The sequence below is a fragment of the Cinclus cinclus genome, chromosome 15 (genome assembly GCF_963662255.1).
Source record: "Cinclus cinclus chromosome 15, bCinCin1.1, whole genome shotgun sequence".
NCBI classification, from domain to species: Eukaryota; Metazoa; Chordata; class Aves; order Passeriformes; family Cinclidae; genus Cinclus; species Cinclus cinclus.
Genome location: NC_085060.1, coordinates 4,306,070 through 4,333,664, shown reverse-complemented (window position 1 = coordinate 4,333,664; position 27,595 = coordinate 4,306,070). Strand labels below are relative to the sequence as shown.

General features: G+C 38.0%; 1 protein-coding gene across 1 annotated transcript; it reads right to left on the bottom strand.

The window, feature by feature from the left end:
* Positions 1-875: 875 nt before the first annotated feature.
* TEX11 (testis expressed 11) lies at positions 876-27,559 on the bottom strand. Its single transcript, XM_062503047.1, has 29 exons — positions 27,529-27,559; positions 27,250-27,431; positions 25,175-25,259; positions 23,900-23,979; positions 23,250-23,330; positions 23,048-23,167; positions 22,051-22,131; positions 19,754-19,839; positions 18,403-18,460; positions 17,547-17,642; positions 16,030-16,111; positions 14,242-14,320; positions 13,410-13,561; positions 12,602-12,687; positions 11,575-11,712; positions 11,184-11,286; positions 10,036-10,160; positions 9,171-9,256; positions 8,988-9,041; positions 8,509-8,549; positions 7,822-7,908; positions 6,675-6,745; positions 6,002-6,115; positions 5,090-5,162; positions 4,585-4,734; positions 3,514-3,622; positions 2,493-2,613; positions 1,980-2,144; positions 876-1,105 (listed from the first exon to the last, which is right to left on the bottom strand). Exons 1-29 carry the CDS (start codon positions 27,557-27,559, stop codon positions 1,034-1,036), a joined length of 2,808 nt encoding a protein of 935 aa, XP_062359031.1. The 3' UTR covers positions 876-1,033.
* Positions 27,560-27,595: the final 36 nt, after the last annotated feature.

Sequence of the window (27,595 nt, the reverse complement as noted above, 5' to 3'; positions counted from 1 at the left end):
GTACTGTTTAGAGTCCTCTTCTCCTGTGATGCAGAATGGATCTCCAAAACTGCGACTCCAGAATTTTCCGTGGCATTTTAGACCTGGATTTAAAGGCATTTCTTAGTTAAACAGGCAGCACATTGTGCATTAGAGATCTGAAAGCAGTGTCTCAGAGATCCAGATTAGGTCTGCTGATTTAAGTTCACTATTAAGCAGAGAATTTACACTGAACAGATCCATCTTCCTGTTAAGGAGCTTCCCTGTGTGACCCTTCAGGTGTCCCTCCCAAGGTTACACTGGCACCACCCCAGAACTGTCCCTGCTGGGACTGAAGTCCCTTCACAGTGGCAGCTCCAGTGACCCAGTGGGTCCTTGTTGGGCTCCCTGCACACCCCACACTTAAACAGTCAGGATTCCTCACTGGCTCAATCCCAGGTTTCCCACAGCCAAGTCCCAGAGGTGCTCAGACTTGCTTGAGCACCTGCCTGGCCCAGGGTTCAGTGAGCTGGAAGGGAGGAGTGCAGCCCTCACAGCACCCCCAGTGACAGCTGCAGCTTCTTCCCTGAGCTCAGCAGTGCTCGTTTTTCTATTTGAAGGGACTGTGAAACCAGCAAACAGCTCTGAATTCTTGTCCCCGCTGAAATGGACTGCAAACTAAACAATCTGATAAATATTTATGCAGCAAGGCAGCTATGACAACCACAGGAGATGGAGTACTTTTTAAAGACCTTTATAAGGCGCACTGCCATTTGCTACTAAAACAAGATATTTAAACCAACCTGTTACACAACAGCAGAAGCATCTCGTGTAAATGTTAAATATTTATTTCTAACTGTTAAATAGCTCCAGAGAATGAAAATTATTCCCTAGAGGAAAACAATTACATTTCTTGAATAAACACTTCCTAAAAAGTACATAACTTCTTTGCCAACAAGGAAATCCCGTTTCTTTTCCACTGTTCCCATGGCCCTGTGCCTTCACAGAGCCAATGGCCTCTCATTCAGCAGAACATTTCCAAGAGAGATTGCTTTCCTTTTTTTTTGTAGTATTATTATTCTTCATTTGGAATAAATCCTTTTGCTCTGTCCAGCTTGTCCAGAACCTCACTATAAAGGCCAACCATCTGGAGAATATGAGGAACACAATTGTCAACAAGGATGGAGAAAAATGTATCATTCAACTAAGTGACAGAGAACAAAACCAAGGGACTAGGTGGGAACTACCACCAGCTTCTAAACCTAAAATTTCAAACTGACATAAAGATTTTTGGCCCAGGTTTAAATAGAAGAAAAAGAAAAAAAGATCAGTGCAACCTAACAAAAGGGGTTTTATTTACAGTCATAAAGCATAGTTTATATCTGAGTCTTGTATCAGTACACAAACCTATTCAGCAAATCACAGTCATTGGGAGTTGATGTTGACGGTGGGAAAGACTTCTTATTGTCTTAACTGATGCATTTAAAATGTGGTGTAAGAGTTACAGCCAATCCCTTGATTGCTCAGATTGTTCACAAGAGAATGAATGGTGACACCAGCCAGTAGCAATCTAGACAGGAGCAGCAGCCAAAAGCTGTAGAAAGCTTACTTGTGACAGAGTAAGAAAGTGTCATTGCAGTGTCACCTACAAAGGTGCAAGCCTGGAAATTTCTCCCTCATAGGAGCTGATTTAAATAAACTGGTACAACTTGACTTTAGTTAAAGCAGGCAAAGGTGCAAGGTTCTCCCATGGTCACAGTCAGAAGTTAATTTCCAGTCAACCATTTACATCATCCTTCCAGTAAAAGAATGCTATGTTATTCTCTCTATTGTCTATCAAAACTTTTCTGGCCTCACTTTGGAAAAATTTTTTAGCACCAGGCTCCCCCAAAATATTTAGATACCATGATTCTTCTGAAACTCTAAAGATTATCAGCAGTGGTTTCTACACTGAAATCCACATCTCAAATTCAGGCCAGACATCCAATCTCATATCCTCAAATCCCCCTGTGTACACTTACATGGCCTTCATAGCTTTTCTTCAGAGATCCTAAATGATTGAGGAAACGCATTCCTAATCCACACCACTGCTCAGCTTCCTTGTATTTACCAACAGTATACTGAAATATTCCTGTATTCCAGGCTCTTGTCATCAACCAAAGGATCTCCATCTCCGGGTAAGCATCCTGAAGTAGCAAGCAAGCAGCAGCACCTCATCAGAAAATAGAATCTTCACTTCAAAACTGACAAGTCAGGAGTTTAATTTCAGAGTAAGAAAACAGTTGGGTTTTTTCCTCCTAAGCAAAGGGAGAAAAATCCCTTACAAAATCCAAGGAAAATTTTAAGGCATTCCTAAATATCCAAAAGACTTTTTAAAATGTAATTTCAGTGTATCTTTTACTGAAGAAATCTTAGCAGCTCCACATATAACACTATGTAATGTTCATTTTACTAATGATTCTCAGTCTAATGCAATTTTTTTTCAAACGTGCTGAGGATCATTTCCCAATCCCTTGGCTTCCTGTTCAACTTACTGTGCTGCTGACTACACTCAGAGCATCTTCAAAGTAGTCCCACACCTCCTGCAGCACACAGGTATCCAAGTCTGTCAATCCGGTCGGCAAAGAAACGTTGATCAAACTGTGTAAACATTTGCTGAGGATTGAAAGAGAGCAAAAGAGGAAACATTAAATACTATGTGCATAAACAGTTTTCAGTATCTGGAGCACACTGAGTTATTTCTCTATGATTGTCAGACATGTCTACCTTGGTGCTTACTACACTCATATTCTTGTAGCAGAAACATGCATTTTCATACTATCAGATCTTATTCATACAAGCTATGAAAAAGCAGAGTCAAGAGCAATTATTTATTTTCATTGCTGGTCTCTACAGTAACACAGAAGGAAAATCACAGTACTTCCTAGGGCACTACACATGACAGCAAGAAAAAAGTACCTTTTCTAACCTCACCAACAAGAGCTACGTAGGCAGCATCCTCAAAAATCAGTAAAATACAGGGCTCTCAGTGTGAAGTGAGAAAGGCAATTATCAACAGTTGCCTTTGCCAAATGCTTACTTCAAGGAACTTGGAAAGGATAAGTAATACATAACTATGCTGAACAAATCACGTATGTACTATGTGGCATCAATACCTTACAACTCATAGCTTTCTTCTCAACCCTTAATTTCTTTTCTTTGTCTTTGAAATACCCAGCTCACTACTGCAGAGTAATATTTGAAATGAACACCTGCCTCACAAAAAACAACCAGAGACCTCTTCTGGATCCAATTTTCATTTTCCTTCCTCAATAGATTAATTTATTGGAAACAGGACTGTGCCAGAAAATAGGGCATGTAAACAAACTGCAGTTAAAACATCTGTTAGGCAGTCAACCTTCAGAGGTACACTGGTTGGCCAAAAAGTGGAGCAAAAAGTGAAACCTTGGACATAGAATAAAATCCACTTTTTTTTTTTTTTTCAAATTGCAGGCTTTACTCCCTGTTAGCATTTCCAGTCACAGGCTCATGGCAAAGCTGTGTGATAACACTAACCTAAATTTCACAGCATCAATGACAGCTTGCTTTCTGTGAAGGTTTAGTGCACTCTTGAGAGCTTTCTTGCACAGTACAGGATACCGAGCTGGAGATTCCATTGCTAATGCTTCAAAGTAAAAGAAAATAGAGAAAAATAAAAGATAAATTACTGAAGTCGGACTTCAATCTCATAGGTCACTAAAATTAACTACAGCATGCTGCCAGATCCCTTGTGAAAAACAATTGAAAAGAGATCTGCTTAATGGGCTGGTCACAAGCTAGTGCTTCTCTCCCTCTTTCTTACCAAGCACATCATCAATGAGGACAATGAGGCAGAAGCACAGAAAGTTTAATAATTCACTGTTCTTTACCTCCAGTGCAGTAAGGCAAAAAAGGTCTGGTGGGAGGCACTGTCTAAGGAGTTTTGTTTGTCTCCTTGAACACAAAAATCCATATGGAAACCTTATGCAGGAGCAGGATTTCAGAATGGTATCTCCAGGCGCTGGAGTGTACTCCCTCAGGGCAAGGAGAACAGAAGGTGTTTATGCAATCCTATAGGACACCTTCCAAAGACTTGCCATGGTAGTCCTAAATGTTCCTCATCTTTCTTGAATCCTACTCCAGATTCTCAAGCATGTTTTCATGGCTAGGACTTTGTGATCAAAGTATGGCACAGTGTAGAGAAGTGCTATTTACAAACTGACTATAAAAACTTTGAGTTGAAACTTAACGTTATTTTAGTGGCTTAAATATACTTAGAGTATCTATCCAAAGTCCACAGCCCAAAACTTCTGTACTGGGGCACGAATCAGTGAAGGTCATTCTCTGGCCCTTGCCAGTTTGGAGCATATAAAAGTTTATCTGAAAAACCCTTTCCAGACTCACAAGCTATATGAGTGTCTCAGGGTCTAGAAATGGAAAGATATCACAACTTTCGGGTTCATCACCCATGTCATTTGTCATTTCAAAACACAGCTCTCCTAATGTTGCTGAGATTCTAAGCATCTTCATTTCAGGACAAAATATATATATATATATATATATTTTTTTTTTTTTTTTTGTGACTTGAAGATCTGCAAAAGTCCTTACATGCAATGATTTCAAGTGTCTTGACCTCTATTTGTGGTTGCTCCCAAACTGACTCCATAAGATTGTGAAGTGTTGGATCATTCAGTTTGGATCTTGCTTCAAATTCATAAAGCAGCAACAATGTGTCTGTTGGGTCTTTGGCAAAATCTCCTACAAAAGAGACAGAATTGCCTGTATGTAATGATGAAGTTTCTCAAACCTACAAACTGCACTGTAAGGTAATTTTTGCTTCCAATACAAATCCATCAAAGTACTCAGACTTATCAGTAGAGCAAGTGGAATTTGCCATTCAAGGAATACCTAATGGAAATTTTCTACCAATATCCTACCAAAAAAAGTGAACCCTGCATCTGCTAGGCTAACAACCACTTATTACCACAGCTTTTATCATACTGTCATCTATCTACTCCAACAGCCTCCATCTGAGACAGCAATTCCACATGCTCTGTATTTTTTATTGTGACTAAGAGTTACATATGCTGAAAACACACACTTTGTAGCTTACCTGTTAATTTCAGCACCTTCCATATCTCCTTGCATGTCTGAAGATGTTGAAGGGCCTGACTAAAAAGCTCAGTCTGTTTTACAAAATTAAATAAGTTATTTTTGTCACAGTTTTAAAAGCAAAAGGAATTATTATGTCAGAACTAACTGCAAAATAAATTAAGAATCGGCCTAGTTAGTAAATCACCTATACCAGTTACTGGGTTCTTGGGGTTTTTTCTCTTTTTCAAAGACCTCCACATCTCAGACAAAGCTACTTCACACCAAACGTTTCACTGGCCCAGAAAGAACAATCCATGTTCCTAAGGGTCGTAAGTGTTTTAGCTCCCAAGCATAAAAAAGGGCTATTGAGTCTGACAAACCACTAAATGCCACAACACAAGCAGCAGTGCATTGCCCTCCACAGAATTTTCTACAATCACTCAACACCAGACTTCTGTACTTCCTTCACAACATCTGTGTTTTCCTTAATCTTCTTACCACAGTAAGCACAATGCCCTCTTCCACTCCCTCCCATAAACAGATGTATGCATAAAAACAAAACAAAAAAAAGTAAGTTTTATCACAACCACAGTGGTAACTACTTTAGCAACAGCAGTTAACTGTCTTTCTGACTAACCCACATTTAGCAGCAGACTCCTTATAATATATATCTTGTGGACTGCAATTCCTCTCAGAAGATACTGTCATGACCCTTCATTGATAAAAACCCATTCAAACACACCGAGCTAATTTACAGGAATCCAACATTTACAATTGTCTGGAAAGGTGAATCAATTCTAAGTGACCATGAAATATTTCCTTGCTTACATTCTCAATATCCCATTATGAGAGAAAAAACTAGGATTTCAAAATCAAGGGAAAAAAATGCTATACTGATACATTCAAAAACAGTTAACAGGCTTTGCCCTACCTGTTCTGAAGGTGTAACTTGTCTCCCCATTTCCAGATCAACTGCAGCTGCCATTAACAGGCATGTCTTCTGAGCAATTAGAACAGCTTTGTCAGAGGGACAAAACTGGGACAACTGACACAAAAAATGGGAAAAGGTAATGAGGATTTTACCCATATAAAGAAATTTTCTTGTGAACAGATGATTGCTGACCCTCCTCTATGACACTTCCAGGAATCAGCCACGAGTAGTATACATTTATATTGTAATTTTACTTGTACAATTACGCAAAATTATTATTTAAGTATAAAGTGTAAAGCAGAATTGGAATTCCCTCTCTACAAGCATATACAAAACTGACAGTTTTGGTAGAAGTCCTGCAAAGAGATTAGGACTTGAGTATTTAACATGTTTGTATTAATGATACAGTTTACAAATATCAGAATCCATTTATTTTGGAAACTTCTCATTGAAGTCTTAAGTTTATTGCATTCTTAAGAAACAGAATGTAAAGTATGACAATAATGCACACATTTTGTATTACAAGTCAATCTCCTTGTGACAAGAATGCTCCATCTTCAGAGCATAAAAGTATGTCTCCATGGAGACATCCAAATCACGGATGTGACTTCTAGAAGAACTAGAGAGATGAAAACATTTCTCAATTAGAAACACTATTAGAAAGAGTAAATACCTCAAAAGACAGTACAAAAAAATCCCTCATCTTTTCAGGGCTGTCCTTGAACTGTACAGCTAAGTTCCAAGCTAACAAAAACATAAAAATAGAGAACAGAATAAAAAAAACTGCACTGCTACATATGTGCCCATCTAATCTCTAGCAATAAGCAGTTCACATCCTAAAATTCTATTTCTGAACCAATATGTCATCAACAACTCATTTAACAACAGCAAGAAATACTGTTACTAGTGATTTGCTAAAATAGCTAATTCATGCTTTCTAATTTTGCCTTGATAATTTCACCACAACCAAGAACCCATTCTAGCACACATTCTGCCAACAAAAGCATGAACTGGGAAAATAATTTTCCTATATTAGTTAACACAGTTAGCACATGAGTAGAAGTGTTGAACAGCATCCCAAGACAAAAGAGTAAAAGGAAAAAAACCCACATCTTGAGCCATTCCTCATTTTACCCCAGCAAGGTCAAGCTTGTTGCAATTAAGCACACAGTTCTGAGTAATAAACGGATGAGCATCTAAAGGCAATCAAATTACTTATGTATGACAGCTTGGCCCAATTAAATGTTTATATTCTACAGCAACTTACACATTAATTTATTCTATAGGACATGTTTTTGTAGTCTCTGAGTTGTTTATACTGTGAGTGAGAATGCTGCCTTTGAGAGGTCATGATTCCATTTGTGCTCAAGTCATTGTATTCAACCTCTGCTGCTTCTCCCCCTCCCTTGCTACTCTTTATTGTGGCACAGTTATACTGTGAGGATGTGTGCAAAAGCAGAGGTCTTCTGATACTGACTGCAAATGTTTTCTCTCCTGTATGCTCTGACAGAAGCAAGAATCTGAAAAATTGGTTCAACTTGTTACCCTAAGCTTACATTTTTATTTATTGACAGCAAATACACTAATCCTTTACCAAAACAGTGTAGCAAAGACTACAAAATGAGGATCCAGAGACAACACTACGCATAAAGCTTAGGGCAGCACTATGGGAGCTGCATTTCCCACTAGAAACCACTTTAGCTGTGATAATACTTGCTGTTTGGATTTCACAGTAGTTCAAGGCAAACTTTAAAACTGCTGTTTTAAAGGACCAATAAAGACTGAGGAGATTCAGCTGAGATTTTGAGAGAGCAACCTACCAACTTTTCTAAACCAGTGAGCTTCAAGGACCCTCATATCCCCTGTAAATTTCTCTTCTGTGAAAGACTCAGCAAGTTTCTTGTGAGCTGCAGAAAACATATAATTCAACACAAAAATACCACTTTTGGAAAAGAATAAAAACATTTCCAAGTCTAATCCCTACACTACAAAACAGAGGTTCCCAAAACGCCCATGTAATTCCTGATGAAGACTTATTCTCACAACTTAAATTTAATATTCCTCAGAAAGCCCTATAAAAAACAGCAGAAGGTGCCTCAAACAGCATTTTAGAGAAGATGCCAACAGGTAGTACTGCTCTTCTAAGTCTACTGACACTGAAGTCTAACGCAGACAAGTTTTACGTCATTTCACAAGAAGAGGGTTTAAATTTAATTACAAGTTTGAGGCCTTTCTTCTAGGAACCTTTTATTGATTTAATTCTACTCTTAAATCTCTTCTACTTGCAGCTGTACTGCAAGTTTTTGATAGCAAAAACCTGTGGCACTGAGATCCAACTTCACAATACTATTGAATCTCCAGCTTCAGTCTTCAATGATTTCACTGGAAAGTTGAGAGTCTGGGCTGAAATAAGGAGTCTAAATATTTCATTGGTATGGATCTAATTATATCATAAAATGTTCACACATGAAGGAAATCCAGAAAATGCAAATAAAACAAAAACATACCCAAGTTCAAGTAAGTCAGTATTGAGTTGATATCTTCATCTCTAGTATGGAGAAAAAATTTTGTTCTAGAAAATTGATTACTTTTTTTTTCAACAGAACACATTATTTATGTTGAAATATATTTTCCCAGTTACAGACAGACCCACTCTTCTCACTCAGAACTTTGGAAAAATATCCCACTGGTGTCAAAGTTACAGAGATTGCTTAGCTCACAACCTCCATTAAAAATACCTGACAGGCATATGCATTAATAAAAGAAAAAGGCAAAGAGAAAATACTTAAAGAAAACTTGTATACAAGTTGAAAATACGTTCCTATGTGGTGTCATTACGTCAAGCTAGGAAGTCATCTGGGCAGACTTTTACTAGCATAAAAAATAATCTCTTGATTATTCTGCAAGAAAAAAGCCCAGAAAGAAAACATTACACAATTTGAATAACATATCCACCTTAAGAAAATGGTTTTTCAAACAGACCCACCTTTTCTCTGCATTTTCTGCCATGATTTTTGATAACATCAGACGGACCAAACACCTAAATATGAGAAAAACAATCAATGAAGAAACAAGATTTTTTTTCAATAGTGTAGTTTGCCCTAATTTTCCTGAATGGATCCCACTTTTCTTCCTTATGCTTCTCCTTATAAATATAATGAATTCTTACTTTAAGGCTGCAAATAATTGTCGGCAGTCTTGTAAATGCTCAGACAAATACTCCAAAGCTTTGATAGCCACAATTTGTTGGTCATTCTGAAAAGAATTGAAACGTATTTTGTATATACTGCACTACCTCAGTTACCACAAAAAAAAAAAAAAAAAAAAAAAAAAAAAAAAAAAAAACCAAAAAAAAAAAACAAACCCCAAAGCAACTACATATTCCAAGTCTACTATAATCCTGCAGTCCAGGAGCAGGAAAATGAACAATGGACTATGCACAAAATTGCCTGAGAGTGCAGAGAAAGCTCTAAGGAGAGATCATATGATTCCCTGCACAGAGAGCCTGTGGCAAGAGCAGGATTAGTACAGGTTGGTAAGGCTTTCATGCCTCACAGGGCTGGGAACAAAGCCCTGATAGCCTGAAATGCAATCAGCCAGTTCAGACAGCGCTCAGGTCACCAACCAAGAGGCAAACAGGAGGGACAAAGGACTTTCATCATGGATTTATGTGTGTTGTATACATAGCCTTTCCCTCTCACATCAAAGATCAAATCCCAGAGGCAGAAGATGTAACATTTTGCTAAGGAGAATTTTACAGAAATGCAAAATGTAATATCCAGATGCCAACCTTTATAACTCAGAATTCTTTATTTTTCTGTCCAAATTTTAAAAGATACCACTTCTTTCTATATGAAAATAATTCCTACTTTGCATTACACAACACATTTGAGCAAGACCTTTGTTGTGGAAGCATAAAATGCTAAGAAATCTATTAAATACAGAAAAATGTTAAAACTAGACCAGGTTAAAGAGGTTACAGTTGTCCTACTTGTATTAATAAAGCAAAGTAAAGACAACATTATCTGCTCTACCTCTAAAGCAATTTGGGCAGCTAAACTCAAGAGGTTGCTGCCTGTATTTTTATCCACTCTCAGCTTGTCTTCATGTTCTGATGGCATTTCTGCTAGCTTCCCCATTTCAATAACTGCTTCCATAGCTGAAAGAGACAGAGGGGAAAACCAACATTTTTATAGAAGCAATTGGAAGGTGGAAAGTTCTACCGTTTTAATGATTTATGAAAGGCTATAATTATTTTTTTTAATGAAAAGTTAAGACAAGAAAACCTGACCATACCAGCACTTCACAAATATGCATTTCTTCCTAGGGAGGTGCCAAAAGACTTTCCAAGCTACTAATCTAAGGAAACAAATGATACTCATCCCACATCCTTAATTTTAGTTCTGCTAAGTAACTGTTACCAAAGACAGAAGACTTTCTCTAATACATCGTCTGGGCATCACTCCAAGCTCCCACATCTTGGCTTATGCTAAGGGTGCCATTGCTTTTATGTTCACATTGTGCTGTGTTTCCCACTCTATATTATGTGAACAAATTATGCTGTCAATAAAAGTTGTATGGAGAATAATTAAATGGCAGAGAACTCATTGGAAAATAAGCTCTGCATATTACTCTGTATTCTAAGTAACTATAGACTGTATTTCTCAATTTTCATTACTTGAGCTAAGATCCTCACTAAAATATGAAACAACAGAATGTATTATAAAGAAGGAAGAGGCCACAGAGATACAACATTCTGTAAGTCATCTCAATAATTCATGTATTTTTGGTAACTTCAGGCTCCATCTGTCCAGAGAAGTTAAGAGCAGCAATAACGGTTCCCTTATGGTTCATATTGCATATGCATACTAAAAGGTATAGAATTATTCTTACCCTGGGATGCTACTATAGTTTCTGCCCATCCTCCCTAGCCAGAGGCTCCATCCAAACAAGAGCAAATATAGCAATGGACTCTGCCTCTTACATATTGTGTAGGGAAAAAAAAGAAAAATCCCCCTTTTACAACTTAACTCTACAGCCTGACATTTTCAATTACTTCAGGGACCCTTCTTCTAGTCACCCTCTATTGTGTCTTTCTCAAGATGAACAGTCCAAAGCTGCTTAGTACTTTTTAATATATTAGGCACTTCTTGAAGTGGACCTTTTAACTTTCAAGTTGTACCTTTATCAGTATCATTCTCCATCACTGCAATCTTATAGACACTGAATTTAGTAAAGATGCTGTTTGGATCACACCTCTCTGCTTGTTTAACTGCCTCTTTAGCCTAATCACAGAAGAGATTAAAGGAAATCAGTACAACATCAGCTTGAAATTAGTATATAATTAGCAATAGGAAAGAAACAAAAAGATACACAAAATGTTAATGGTCACATTGTTGATATTTATAGAATAACTCAAGATGTCTGACAGGGCAACATCTCCCCTTGAAATATAAATTATGAGAGCAGAAGGCAGCACCAAAGGCTGACCAGAAATGAAAGAGCCAACTCCTCAAAAATAAAAAGCAGTGCAAATAAAGACATAAGTATGTCTACATATGTATTAAATATACCTTGTCAAGTTGTTTCAGATGAGTATAGCAAGAAGCCATGTTCCTCTGAAGCTTGGCCAAGTTCTGATCTATCTGCCCAGGTGTATAGAAGCTGACAGAATAATTGTACCAGTGAAGGGCTTCAGAATAGTTTTTCTCCTAGAAAGTACAAAAATAAAATACAGCTCAAACAAACATGGCCATATTTGGTGACTAAACTACCCAATTTTTTTAAAAAAAAGGTCTAAGCAAATGAAAGATTTAGATAGTCAAGTATACTCCAGTGCAACCTCCAGGTTATTCCAGGTGCAGAATCCAGCACAATCTTTTGTTAGATTTCAGACAGCTGGTGAGTGCCCAGCCCTCTAATTTGTCTAGACACAGGGAGAGACAGTATGCAAAGCTTTACTGAAATCCAAAGAGATTATATCAACTGGCTTCAGCTGATCAACAAGGTGGATGACCTTTTCCTAAAAGGAAACCAAGTTTGACAAGCAGGACTTCCCTCTCATGGACTAGTGCTGGCTGTGACCAATGACTGCACTGTCCTTCAGGTGTTTTTCAGTAACTCCCAGAACAATCTTCATAATTTTATGGGCACTGAAGTGAGACTGACAAGCCTGTAGTTTCCAGGCCTTTCTTGCCTTTCTTGAAAACTGGGATAATTTTTGCCAGCTTGCAGCCAACTGGGACCTCTCCAGATTCCCAAGACCATTCAAAAATCATTGAGAAGCCTCCCAGTGACACCAGCCAGTTCTTTGACTACTCTTGCATGAATCCCTTCAGGCCTCATAGCCACACAGGAACCAGCTGGAGAAGGAATTCTTGTATTAACTGCTCCCGTGTACAAACCTTAAGATGAGGCTACCTGAAACTTGACTTTGTAATTGAAAACAGCACCCAGATGGATGAAAATAAAACTAGTGCCAGCTGGAACAAGGCTCAGTAACAGTTTGCACTCTAACCAAAAATAGACATGACAAAGAGGTCAGAAAAAGATTATCATTTTCACTGACATAAATAAGAACACTGCTATTTGGTCCCAAACCTCATAATATTTGGCAGCTTTGTCCCACAAGATGATGTGCAGCTGATTCAAGGCTTCAGGCAACAGCTGTTTCCCAGTATAATGACCTGAAAAGATACTGCAAATCATCACTTTACAAGAACTTTACAAAGCACACTGAGAAGCATCTAAGAACTATTCTACAGCCTGTAACAAAACACAGAGACACAGGAGTAGTTTCAGCTAGGAGCCAGTGTTTCATATCCTGTTTATGAAAAAAAACCCAAAGCAACCACCAGTCACCCAAGCAAAACCCAATAAAACCCAGTGAGTAAGAGAAAAAAAATTCATGCTTGAACAATGCAAATGTAACTCTTGCTCCTAGCTAGATGCAACATGAATTAGGATTTGTTTTACAGCAGATCTGACAGTCAAAAAGTACTACAGTGCTACAGGTGTAACAGATCTGAAAAATAAACTGTTATCCAGCTGCTCAAACAAGGGTATGCAACCTGTCTTATACTGACAAACAAAAATAAATTGGGCTGGATGGACAAAGTATTAACATTACACAGAACTCCTGGTTAATGTTTCTAATTCTACATGCATCAGTCACTCACAGACTACACTAAGAAGGAGGAATTGCTCCAGCAAATGAATTTAACCCTGAGCTTAATTGTGACCGTCGTTCAATATGGAAGTTGAGAGTTGCCAAGTAAAAGAAACATAATGGAGAACAGGCAGAGAGAAAGAAAAATGAGAATAAGCAAAAAAAGTGAAAATTAGAATGCAAGACCTTAGCCAACTATATCCAGCTTTCAGTAACCAGCAGTAAAATATGGATACAGACCTATAATAACTTCTTCAATCTTTTGCTTAGCAAGCAGCTCCCTCTTATTCTGCAACAGGAACTCGATGTGGAGCAGGGTAATTTTTCCAAGGTCAGGTGAAGATTCAAATCGTTCAGGAACAGATTTCAGAAAATCAAAACCAACTGATTCCCTATTCATAGAGATGCATTTTTAAGAGGCTGCACCAGAAGAGCTGTTAATTTTCCATTCTAGAGATTAACATATTCACACCATACAGCATGTTTGTCATTCAACCACACTGACAGAATGAATCAAGGTATGAATTTGTTACAGTTCATCTATTCAATGGCATCTTCCTCTTACCACATGCCTCTTCCACTGTATTCATAAGAGTTAATTCTTCACATTTGCATCAAGATACAAGCATATACATATATAACCATGATGAAGCACATAACAGTGTAAAATTTCATGCCTCAATTTATTTTGCAGTAACTTGTTATCCTTCTGCTGTTTTTCCCAAGAATGATTCTAGGGCTCCAAAGTCATTCTGATGGTTGGTTAGAAGACAGATGTCAGTCCGATGATTCCAGACACATATAAAAACTACATAAAGAATCTTAATCATTCCAAAGAATGTCTACAGCACTGCAAATTGCCACTACACATATTTCACACCCTGTTCTGTTGCTGCCATAATCAGTATCTCCTTGCTATAGAAGACAGGCTCCCTCTCAAAACCTTTTACCTTACCTCCAAGAGCTTTTATTTGAAATAAAACATCATTGTATAACAGATGTTCTTTGCTTATAAAGAAACACCCAAAAACTCCAAACATTGTGTTTACCCCACTTAGAGATGCTTTCATACCTTCCATGCTCCAGCAGCAGTTTGGCAGTATTCAAACAGAAGTCTAAAGACATCTCAAGGTGTGTGAATTCTGCAAGAGCTAGACAAACACAAAGCACTTCAGATTATATAATCAACTTAGACACTTAATTGCTCCATTTACCACTTACCTCTTACAGCTCCTTTGAAAGATAGACACAAAACTGGAAAAAACCACCCCAGCAGCCCTATAACAGATCTACAACAAATGGAAGACTAATGTCTCTTGTGTTTTGACTTTCCTTTCACTGCAGTACTACAGAAAGGTGACAGACTGATAGCCCTGGAATTCTACTCCTCTATCTCCTTAAACAGGTACAGCACAAGCTTTAGTAGAACTTTTTTTTTTTTTTGTCTCAATCTGCCTTCTATCAAAGTGTCTCATCTTTATCCAGCAGGAACAACCCAACGCTGAGGTTAGTGTTCAGGCTGTGTGTGATATCATATTGCAATGGGAACTACTTCAGCATAAAGCCCTTAGCATCAGCTGTTGTTGGATTGACTGGTGCTGATAAGAAGGTATCAGTTTTACACCACTCAGATAAAGTTTTAAAGTTGCTACTCTGTGCTGAATCATTAACAACAAAATAGATACATTTGTAGTTTGGGGGAGATCAGAGAAGGAATACACAAGGACATGACTGAAACACTTGTTAAAAGAAGCATTTGAAGGCAGCTGATGCAAGTACATAACACAAGACTTTAGTGAAATGCCTAAAATTTAACAGGAATCTTCACTCGAAAGACAGAGAAGTTGCAGTACATGGACACAGCACTTTTCTGCCAGCTACACAAGAAAACAGACATCCACTCATTAATAGACTTGCTTGAAAATGTGACTGGAAGCTAGGTGTTACTAAATAACAGCCAAGTGTTTGATAGGCAACTCCATGATTTCACAATTCAAACCAAAGAACCCAAGTCAGCTACTGTATGTTTATTTGAAACTGTAAGTTTTAAATAACTGGTTGCTTGAAATCTGGCTGAAATTCCCCAGGGGCAATTTGGAGTTAACATTTCTGCTAGTCTGACATTCAAACCCCTCAGCTCTCTGAAAGAAATTCCTCATCACATCCTACATTTCTCATATTATTCATTACACTTTTGATGCTTTCCAACCATGAGGAGTACAAAGCCTGTCTTCCTTATGATTTCATTACTTATGAAAGTAAATTTCTCTGACACATTAATTATCCTTTCTATATTAAAGCCCCCCCAAAAGCTTTTCTATCCTCTCATTTCATAGCAGAATCAGTTCTGTTCAAGTGATAAATGCGAGGAATAAGGAGAAAAGAGTTTACTTGACTTAAATAAACTCTTGCAATACAGTTTTATAACAACACACTGATCAGCACATCATGTTCTCTTGGTGCAAAATCTGCAAAATCCCACCCAAAGAACAGCAATGCTTCACCAGCCTTTCTTCTGTGCTGACTGTGTAAGTCAATGCACCTTCACCCTTCTGCACAACCTTATGCATATGTCTAAATAAACTGTAGCTTTACATTGCTGTATTTTCACTCTCTTCATTCTAACAGCCTTCAGAGTCTTCCCCCTTCCCTATTTGCAGCAAGGCTATTGAAATTAGCATCTGGATACCTCCTCTGTGAACACTGAGTACTATGTCTCACACTTCAAAACCAAAAGGACATTTAGCTAATGCAGATTCTGCCAAAAACACGAGATTCTTTCTCTATGTATGACACAGGCAGTCTCCTTGGATATGGATTAGTATGATCTCAGTATGAAACCTAGGGAGAGCTGTGATACCTGAGTTGATATCTTCATCTGATGCTCCACTTTTAAGAAGAATTTTAACTTTCAAAAAAAACCCTGCTGGATGCAAATTCTCCTGCACAATGAAAAACAATACATTACTTGGACAGCTCTTTGTAGAACAGAGATCCTGTGAGAGTACAGCACATTCATAATACAGACAAATATTAAGGAATCACATACTCCCCACTGTAGTCTTCAGTTCCATTTTAATGACTGAAGCAAGTGGTAGGCAACTTATGCAATAATTTCTTTCTAAATGCAATGGGCATTTTTATTACTTTTTCTTACACAGCCAAAAGACCACAAGGATAATGAAAGTAAAAGATGTAACATTCTCATTTTGCGGTAGCCCATTTTTGACACTTTTAAATAGAAGCTAAACATTACTGAATGATAGAAACATTTCCTGCTTTTCTATGTGTGAATTGGCTGGATTAATCTAGAATTAATATGAGTAGATTCAAAGTAGTTTATAAAAAGAAGAAATTCAGAGGGCAACAACAGTGGGAGCAATTGGAAATAATGAGGACTGTATACTAAATCTCTCATTAAAACAGTGCATCTCTCAAGTTCTAGAATCAACATTTCCTTCTTGTTTTCCATATCCTCACACAGCATCAAAATGTACATTATCAAAAATTATGACAAAAACACTTTCTGCCTCAAAAAGCTTTGCAAAAGTAAACAATAGAAGAGGACAAAGGCATAGATACTGCAGTAGCAAATTATTTGCATGACTAAAATACACTGCCTTTTATCCTGATCTCATGAGCATATGCATTATGCCATCTGTAAATTCAGGCAGCATGCAGCAACTTTATTTCAGCTTCCATTTAAAACACAATTTCATACTTAAAAACTTGTTTTGTCCAAAAACAGAAAATGAAAATTTTTAAATTATCAACCAAAGACAAATAGAAATTTTTCAGATTTCATTTACTCCACACTGATCTGAATAGACAGCAGCAAAAAATTAATTCAGTCTCTATGGGAAACAGAATTTGTAAAGGATCAAGAAACCTCACTGTAATGGCTACTTAGAGATATATGAACTTCCTCCAGGGTAGCTGGTATGTTTATAAACCTCATTTTTCAGGTCGCTTGCGTTCCTCTGCCTGGGTGCTGCTCTGGGGATCCCCCAGATAATGAGGCAACAGAAATAATTTTATTTTTTGTGCTTTAGCTGTGGGTTTGTGGTTGTCCCAGCTGCCTGCCTGTATCAACTCACGTGTCTGAGAAATTTTAGTCACACCATCATCAAAGGGCCTTATTATTAACACATAGGAGGCAGGAGAACAGCTCTACTTCTACATGCAAGAAAGTATTTCTCTACAAAAAAAAAAAAAGGTGGGAACATCAAAACATCCTTAGGAGCTTGGAAACATAAAGCAAACACACTTCAATATGTTGTCAAGGATAATACAGTGATCAATGTGGTCCATATTATCATGTCAATAAATGCTTGAGTTTCATCTATTGAAATCTTTAAATAGAGCAAAAATTACTACCTGATTTGCCAAGCTTATGGCTTTCAGTGCCTTGTCCAGGTACAGACTGCAATCCCACTCAAAATAGGTCGTGGCTAACAATCGTAGCACTTTAGCCTGGAAATGAAAAAATAGCCACATGTGAACACACATATGAACACAAAAGAATTAAATTCTAAGGTCATGAAAAAGAGCCTTTAGCTCTTTTATTCCTGCCTGGTATCAGACATATAAAGTGATTTCTCATTTCTGAAACACATCTAGTCTTGAAGCAATACAGTACACACAGGACATGAATCAACTAGAATTCAGAGAAAAACAGAAGGGTTGCAAGACAAATCAGATAGCTGGAAAAAAAGAATAAAAGAAAAAACTGAAATAACAGGAGGTACACAGTTCACAAACAAAAATAAACAAACAAAACAGCAGGACAAAGACCTACATGATGATGGGCTTCAAATATATAAACTGTTTACATAAAGAGGAAGAGATTAAAATCTTCATATCTGCAGTTGGAAGTAAAAGAATTAATTTACTTCTGAATGAGACAGAGAAACATCTATCACAAATGACACAGCTCAACTGACGATGTATCGAAAGAGAAGAAGAATGGAAGAAGAGATGGCCTTTCAAGACCTACTTCAGCCTTTCTACATTTTGATTTCTGTGAAATAGTAGAATTGAATATGATTTAAGGGTGCCCATCAGTGACTGATGCTCACAACAACTGAACTTGAAACTCTGTCAAACTTCATAGCAGACTACTAAAAAGGATACCAAGACATCACTGGGCAGGTTTGCACAGAGAAGGCAAATAATTCACTGGAGTCAGTTAAAAATCCCCCTATTTGTATATAGAAATGTCTCTATTCCTTACCTGCATTTCTTTGCCAACAGAATATTTCATGTCCATCTTCCCAATGTCATAACTCTGGCTATCAGTGAAAAATTGAAGTTAAAATTAAACAGGATAACAGATAAATTCAGTCAGTTTTCTGATATGTGCAAAATTCCTATCCTTTCCCACTTCCTAAGCAGTTAAAAACCACATAAATCACACAAACTAATCTCAGTAGTCACTTTTACTAGAGAACAGAAAATTTGGGGTTCTTTCTACCCTTAACAGTAAAAACTGTACTCAATCACTTTCTTCAGCCTGTTGCAGCACATTCCGTAGCATCTTCTATTCAAACATTTCAGCAGGTTTTATCCATTTTAACCACAGAGATTTTGAAGAAGCGTTTCCATTCTCATCTGACATATAATATGGTAATACACAAAATCTATACATGACAGGTCTCCAGATCACAGCACATCAATAGCAAAGACAGAACCTGTAATTTGTGATTCCCCATTCTTCTTCTAAAAGTTAAATGGCAGAAAAAGAACCACCCAGGAGAAAACACAGTGATAATTCCACAAAACCAGATTTGATTGCAAATGCTGTGAATGAAGAACTGTTAGAAAGAAAAACTGGGCACTTGTTTTCTAATCTAAACTATTCTCAGACCAGGGAAATCTTAGCCCACTAGATGGAGCCACATGCTTTCTCCACTTTGCAAAGCTTTATTTCCTCCTCAAATTTTGTCATCAGGAGTCAGTATTTCATTTTCCACAAGAATAAAATATAAAATAATCTCCAAAGCACATGCTGTAACTAATTCCGAGCATTCCTACAAATACTGTTTGAGAACATATAAGACCATATTGATTTTGAATTTTATCTGTAGCCCTTCATTTTCTTCTATTTAAAACAAGAAGACATGAACACAAATTTTCTGCACTGAGGCTGTGACCATGGCAGGAGGATACTCTTCCTGAGAGCCTACATTTCCTCACCATTAGTGATATCACAATAGTTATTTGGATCCCACCCAAACAATCTCGACCCATTCTTTTTTCACCTTGATGTTTGTGCCTTTCCTCAGTCAAGGACTCTTCAGAAAACTAATCTGCTTGGAGGAAGTACTAGGGAGAGAATTGGCAAGAACTATTGGAAGACGACATGCATTCTAATGGCATGAAAATCCACGAGGGAAAACAGACACAGATTTTAGACAATAGTGTACAACCATGACAAAGTATCTGCTCAGATAATTTGGTTCAGCTAAAATCTTTGATTCTCACATTTTTGAGGAGGCCTCTACTTTTCCTTGCTACCCCTCTCCTTCACACACGCTTTTACATCTCAAAAGCAGAGGTTTGTTTATTTGATTTTTGCACATTACCTGAGCCAGAAGGAGCTCTGTTCATACCTCTTCCATTCATAGGTTTCCACTCCAAAATTGTAACAGAGGATTGACAGGTAACAGGTCTGCAATAAAAGACTCCTGCTTCTTTAATGTTCTTGTGAAACATGATTAGATCTAAGGCACTCCAGTCTCAGGTCCTTTAAAATGCAACTGACTTTCAAGATATATCACTGTTATCACTTCTGGCCTTTTGCAAAGGGATAGTGAAGATGACTAAAATGGAATAATTAATAGTGTGGGAAAGTGAAGTGTCATTAACCAGTCCAGGACACACAAAACAGCAGGGTTTTTGAAACACATGAGTAACACAGAGTTCCTCAATAAATCACACTGAAAGCACTAGAACTGTGTAAATTAAACAATAAAAAATATAATTTTAGAGGGAAAACTGTAATACTATAACCCCATTTTTTTTTTAATAACAAAAAAGTTTTACATAATTAAGTGAAGAGGGCTCTATGTGTTTCATGGTAGGCTTCTTCCCAGCATTTCTTTTTGGGGTTAAAAAAGGATTACAAGTTTTAGAAGAAAACTGCTTTTGAATGCTTGGTTATTCAGAGCTTTATCAGTCAGCCCTGACAATGTCTGTTCATAACAACTTGCCTTTCATTTGAAATGATTTGCAGCTGTCACGTCATCCAAAGAAGAGACAAAAAAGTCATTTTATATGCTAGCAGGCTGCCAATATTTACATCCATTTTGTCTCTGCAGTATCTTTTTTTTCCAAATATAAATGATATTTTTTGCAAGGGACTGTAGATTTCAAATTTTCAGACAATAATGAGAAGCGTAGCACAACATCTTGCTTCAATTTTTTTTTTTAATCCAGAGGCAAAAGCACAGACTAGGTATATGCATGAACCCAAAAGAAATCACTCTCAGACGTGAAACCTTATTTTTCACTGGTTCATTTGTGAATGTTTCCTTTACAGGAGAGAAAGCTTCCTGTACTGAGCATTGGTTCATCGACTATCAATGATCACAATTCTCTCCAACTGATCTCTGGTATCACACAACACAATAATCTCCCTGTGATACTCTCCAGGGACTCTCTGGTACAATGGGAGCCTTGAAAAGTTTAGGATTGAGAGCTACCCAGCAGTCCAAAAGTTTTGGATTCACTCAGCAGTCACTAGCTCTTTCCATTTTCCTAATTTTTTTAATACCACTCTTTAAATAAGAAGTAAATTGTATCACTCTCTCATGATCAGAAACCTTTACCTTGTCTGCATCAGTGCTCCTGGTTTATGAAGTGCTTTCACTTCAAAAAGTTTAATATTATTCAATGAAAGAGTTCAAGCAGAAAGAATGAAATTAATTTAGAATTAAATGATGAACAGGAATGCAAAGATCCCAGTGAACATTTTCAACAGTAAGAAGTTCTGCTTTTATAATTCAAAGCTAAACCCCTGCAACTTAGTCACTCAGATGCACTTTAACAAGGCCTGCAGATGACAAAAAGCAATGTAAAATCAGTTGGAGTTTAATTGGTTAAAAACACAAATAAACTCCAACCATAATTCCCGTATTTTTCTATAAGAATTTGCATCTGCCCCTTTGAATTTTATTATCTGTACCAGAGAGGCAGGAACAAGATGTTTCCTAAATATTGAAAAATATGTAAGCAAATGAAAAAAAATGTCAGGAAGTTTATTCTGATATAACAATAATAGACTTTTATCTTTGCAAATAAAAAACTAATCTGCATATGATAGTTTGTTTTCTCTGTGAGACAAGAACTACAAAAACCAGTTTAGTGCAATGGGAAACCTCCATTCATAGCTCCACAGTTTCATGAAGATGAACATTAGTACTGATGCTAGTGATAGACTTGCATATCAAAAACTTTGTAATTCAGCTCTTCTCTTGTCCCATCTGTCCCCAGACAAATGTTCACATGGGTACCAGATGCAATACACAAGACCAAGATGTAAAATGCAGCTGGTTCTGTAGAGAGTAGGTGGTATATTCAATTTAGAAATCTTTTTGCCTTGCTTACTGATTTGCCTTCTCATTGTTTAGGAAGAGTTTATCATTCTATTTCAAATTCTAATCAAAGAGAAGCAATAAAAAAATGCACTTTGAAAAAAACACTGCTGTTTCCATGCAAAAATTTTAGCCACAAAATCTCAAAGAGGCAACCAACCGCAGAAGAGATCTTCAGTTCAGAGTACTTTCCAAAATTTTATACGGCATATGTCATCCTTTTACATATAGAGAGGAACATAGGTTCTCAAAGTTTGGATTGATAAAGAAGGGAATACTTCACTTACTTCTTTTGGCAATTTCATCAACATATCTTTGCAGCGCTGCACGCACATCACCGCTTTCTGAAAATCCCCTTGAGCAACTGCCTGAGAAAGCAGCAGAGCATGCCAACAAACTGTTAGTGTGCAACTGGTCTTTAAAATTCACTAAAACCTCGTTCTTTAAAATAGGACTCGGGTTTTTCACATGCAGTAAAGCTAGGTTTGGGATTAGGTATCTGTCCTTACAGTGCTATAATAATTCTGTCTATTTTTCCATATTGCCAGGGGATCAATAGATCCAGAAAATCACTGCAGTCCTTAGATAGTGTGCAGAGACATGGGACAAGATCATTCAGATGTTAAGATGATACAACAGCTGAGCAAAATTTATAACACCTCTCCTTTTGTGTCCATGATCAAATTAAAAACATGGGCCATTGCTTTGTCCTGTTTAGGGTAGCTCCTGAGAATTCTGGAGATAACACTTCCTTTCTAGATATTGAGGTCAGTGGTGTGATCAACAAATGCAAGAAACTACATTCTTTGTATTTGTTCCTGAGTCTGCTATATTCTGTAGGATTGATAGAGTTCTCAGACACTTCAGTCAGGAGAAACAATTCTTCTCAAAACTTAGAATTTCTAAATTACATACTTCAAATTACAGTTATTTGCCTTGTTCTCCAGACAAGCACAGGACACTGTTGGAACTGACCCACTTATGATTCATACAGGCAGCTGTTTCTTTTCTAAGCAGCCATGATAACCAAATCATAAAGTAAACAAATCTGAACTAGAAGATATAAACACCACTGCAAGAATGACTGCGATAAATGAGGGAAATTAAAAATCATTAAATGATTGCAACACCGAATGCAAACATGAGATCTGCTATCTTATATCTAAGTGAAGGAAATCTATCCCTCAGCAAGTCCTCAATGCCAAGCATTCAGGTATCTAATAACTGGGTCGGAGTTTCCCTCTATACCTCTAGTGACTTATAAGGAAAACTGAGAACACATACTGATTCAGCTTGGTAAGAGAGTACTTTGAAAAGGCTCTTCTCCACATCAGCTCTGTGCACTTGAATATCTGCTTCATCCTCGCTCCCACTCCGTAACTTCACATACAACTTTTCTATACTCTGGAAAACAAAGTGCAGGCATCACCCATGGAACTTAAAAAGAGGTGGGTATGTAGGAAATCAAAACTGAGAAAGAACTTACACTCATGGCATTCTCTAGAAATCCATCTGCAAGACCAGCTTTTCCAATATCTATCCATCCTTTCCCAGTTTTCATAGACATCTGAAGGACGAAATGGTAAGTCATTTGTGAAAATGCAGTCACTTTCAACAAAGGCAACATAAGAACTCATCTCATTGTCACATATATCTAATACAGGACAAGGGTATTTCAGCTCTGCAATTTCTGACCAGCAACTCTCCAGCAACTTCTGAAGCCCTGAACACTCAGATGCAGCATAAGACTTATGGTGGCCTACTAGACAAAATTATAAGATACTGAAATAAATTACTGTCCTGCTCGTAAGGTATTTTACCCTATGAGAAAATGTGATGCCAACCACCCTGTCCAGACATTCCTAACTCCAATGGCTCAGCAAGGTATCCCTGTAAGATACAGGTCCCACTTCAGCATGTACTTTGTTTGCTTAAAAGGGAAAAAAATGGGATCATCAATCTTATCTTTCCTTAAGTGATGAGAAGACAGAGTCAGCAAAACTCCTGCCAAAACACCAGCTATCCTTCCAGAACTAGACATATACTTCACTCCCTTTCCCAAGCAAATGTAATAAGATTTGAAGACTTCCCTGGGGGATCAACTGTATTTCATTAGTCACCCACAATAAGCCTTACCAAAATCTGTCTTCGAATAGTTCCCTCCGGAGGATCACTACCTTCACAAAGGCAAATCAGTCTGCAAGCAACAAACCGCACTGCAGGAGAAAAGTGCATGTGTTCAAAAGTTTCCTTTTCTCTACTTGTTCTATTTTTTACAGAAAGTCAAGCCCTGCCGTTTCTGAAAGACTATTTGGCATTTTAAATCACAAGACAGAAAAAAATCTGAAAGTTTCAAGAGTCAAAGCACTCTGAATTTTAGCCAAGATGTTTAAAATTGCTTTTCAGGCAGTAAAAAAAAATATTCTCATTAAAATACTTATTAAACAATTTAGAAAAAGTTTAAGTTAAATACATGGTATTCACACACTTAATTACATTGCAGGTGCTTACAGTAACATGTCTTGAAAGCCTCAAAATAGCCTTCAGCAAAACAAAGAAATGAAGTTTAATAATCTTTACAGTTTCAAAGCAAAAACCAAAAATATTTTCAGACCTTCCTTAGACATCAAGGATGGAAAAGACACTACTTAAATGTATTTAAAACAACCTCTCCCTGGCCCTTCAGCTGTGACCTGAGAACATCACACTCTACTTTGTGTCAACTTACCCTTTTCCCTTTACCTGCTATAACTTATATGAGGCAGATTATACATCATTTTGACTATAATCCCTCAAGACAAGAATGCAAGCCTGACACCACAATCCCACAGAACCACAGACAGAACGTGCTGAAGGAAAATACCAAAAGCTCACTTCTGCTTTCCCCCAGCATTGCTCCTGGCCCAAGAGAACCCACCAGCTGTGCCTGGCTAAAGCAGGTCAGTGAAAAGAGAACATAGAATGTTTCTGAATGTAAACATGGATGAGGTAGTTACATTAAAAAAACAATCTCACTTGATATCAATTAAGTGACCAACAGTTTAAAATTTACATCTATGTTATTTCCATACATTTTTAGATTTTAACCACAGTACCAGAAGGCAAATTACAGCTTCCTTTGGTCACATCACCTCTTTATTGGTGCCCTGGCAGGGAAAGGGGAGTGATAAGAATGCCTACACTGATTCTGTGTCACAAGAAGATACATCAGGATGCTTCTACTTGAACTGCTTGTACATGCCCACCAGTACATTTTTCTCTTTCTAGCCCATATCTTCAGACTCAAACAAATCTACAGCACTACTTATGTGCCTGTCAGCAGAGAGGCAGAGTTTAATTTCCATGCTACAGCATACAGAACACATTTAGGAAGGTACAGAACACATTTAGGAAGGTACAGAACATACGTACGTTTGGCTCTTTGCTCATCATTGATAACAGCACCTGTGTGTTTGGTCACAGTCCAGTTCCACAAGCTGACTGCACTCTCTTCAACCTGAAGAGAAGAAATCCACTCAATCTAATTTTGTCCTGGATGTGGAACCCATTGAAATTTACTATGGGAAAAAGAAGCATTTTTCATGTGTTTCACAGAAATGGCCTCTCCACAAGTTTACACAACTCCCTTTTACCCCAGAGTCAAAAGTGTGAGTTTTCCATAAAACTGTCACAGGATCCCACAGGGACATGTTGGACAGTGACCTGAAAACAGGCATGAATGGTCCATGTAGCCTTTCTTCACCTAAAATTTGAAGGGGTTGGAAAAGAACTCAAAGAATCTTATCACATTTGAGAAGCATCTGTAGTAAGGCTTCACCTCTTTTGCACATCATAAAAGAACACTAGCTTAATTACTTTAAATACCTACACTGGGAAACTTCTGATATTAGCAAACAAAGAACAAAAGCTACTGACTATATACTCCCTTAAAAAGACACAGCACTACTTAAAGGCAATAAGCTGCCTTAGCAACCCACCCTGAGGGGCTGCATTTTCCATCACTTTATTCTACTTTTCATGACAGATCTTGCCTACAAATACACTCTTACCTTTCTAGGAGAGAGTTCATAGTCATAGTCCCTCTTATTGAAGTGGCCAGATTACAAATTAATGATTTCTCCTTTCTTCAAATATAATTTAGCCCAAGTGATTCAGGAAGGACTGAAGGATACCATTTTTATGCTCTTGTTTTTCTTTACACACTGTACTAATGACACTTTCTGTTACAACACTTGCTAACCTATCTTGTTCCTTGTTGCAAATTTAGGACTTCTAAAATCAGCGTTCCTTAGCTGATAATTGCTACTTATTAAATTTCTCTTGAAAAAATAATTTTGGAGGAAGAAGTTGGACAGTATCTCAGCTGATCTTTTTTCCTTATTTCAGATTCATGTATTACCAAATTTCTCTTTGAAAACGGACTTTTAAAGTAGATGTTTACTACTTTCTAAGTACTCCTCTAGGAGAAATAAACAGAAGGAAAAACCATTATAAAGCATTATAAACAACCACCTGATAAACTTTTACAAGGACTGAAAATGAGTACCTCCATTATAATATTTTGTAGTGGAATACTGTTTACCAGGCAGTTAAATGTACATGCTTGCTGGTTTTCTTCTTCCTGGGGTCATCTGCTGTCATTATGTAAATTCACAGACAGGGTAAGGACCTCCTCTGATCCAGTACCAAACTCTTAATGCATCAGTACTCTCTGCTTGCATTTTTACTTGAAACTATTTACTACTAGTAATTTGAAATAATAAAAACTTTAACATCATCAGTAACCAGTAACCTTTCTTGTTATTATCATAGAATGAATGGGTTGGAAGTGACCTTGAAAACCACCCAGTTCCACCCTCCTGCCATGGGCAGGGACACCTTTCACTAGACCAGGGTGCTCCAAGCCCTGTCCAACCTGGCCTTGGACATCTCCATGGATTGGGCAGCCACAGCCTCTTGAGACAACCTGTGCCAGGGTTTCCTCACCCTTACAGAATCTAATAGTATCTAACCTAAATCAACGTTCTTTCAATGTAATTTCCCCATTTCCTGGTCCTTCTCCAGCTCTCTTGGGACCCTTCTAGGTACTGAAGATGCTGTAAAGTCTCCCCAGAGCCTTCTCTTCTGGCTGAACTCAGTCTGTCTTTACCAGAGGTGCTCCGGCCCTTCTTCAATCACCTTCATGGCTTCCTGCAGTACATCCTCATCCTTCTGATGTTGGTGGCCCTAGACCTGGGCACAGTATCCAGGTGGGGTCTCATGACAGCAGAGTCAAGGACACAGACTTTTACATTCAGGATCATCATTTTGCATTGACTTAAAAATTAAAAAAAAAATCCCACTTTATTTTGTATTTGCACGCTATTGGGGCAAACCACGAAGAAAGTAACTCTTTTTCTTTACATTTCAATAGCGCTACAGGTTCAGCTTCACCGCAAAAGGTGAGAAGCAGCAGCAGCTGGTGTTCACAGAGCTGCAGCACCAACCTGGGCCAGGGATGAGGGGTGTGAAGCACCCCCAGTTACTCCAGACGGGTTGGGAGCGGGGGGCTCTCCCTCCGCCACCCTCCCGTCCTCTTCAGAGATGCTCTCCGCCGCCTGGAACAGCTCCTCCGTGAGGACGGCAGTGCGGGACGGCACCTCTTCCCTCAGCAGCTCCCGCACCAGCTCTGTAAGACAGGAGGACAACGGGCCGTGACACACAGCCCAACATCAGCCGCCAGTGGCGGCGCTGAGTGGGAACGGAGAGCCCGTGACCCGCGGCACCTTCCACGGCCGCCACCCGCGGCCCCGCCATGGCCCCTCAGGGGAGAGCTCCGTGAGGGGCGCGGGA

Bases quoted from the DNA above. Each gene is read 5' to 3' on its own strand.
- TEX11 (XM_062503047.1), bottom strand. From the start codon at position 27,559: ATGGCGGGGCCGCGGGTGGCGGCCGTGGAAG. The intron at 23,980-25,174 runs GTACGTATGTTC...TTTCTCCTGCAG, and splicing joins TGATGAGCAAAGAGCCAAAC to TGCGGTTTGTTGCTTGCAGA. The intron at 6,116-6,674 runs GTATTTACTCTT...TTTTTGTGTCAG, and splicing joins TTTTTGTACTGTCTTTTGAG to TTGTCCCAGTTTTGTCCCTC.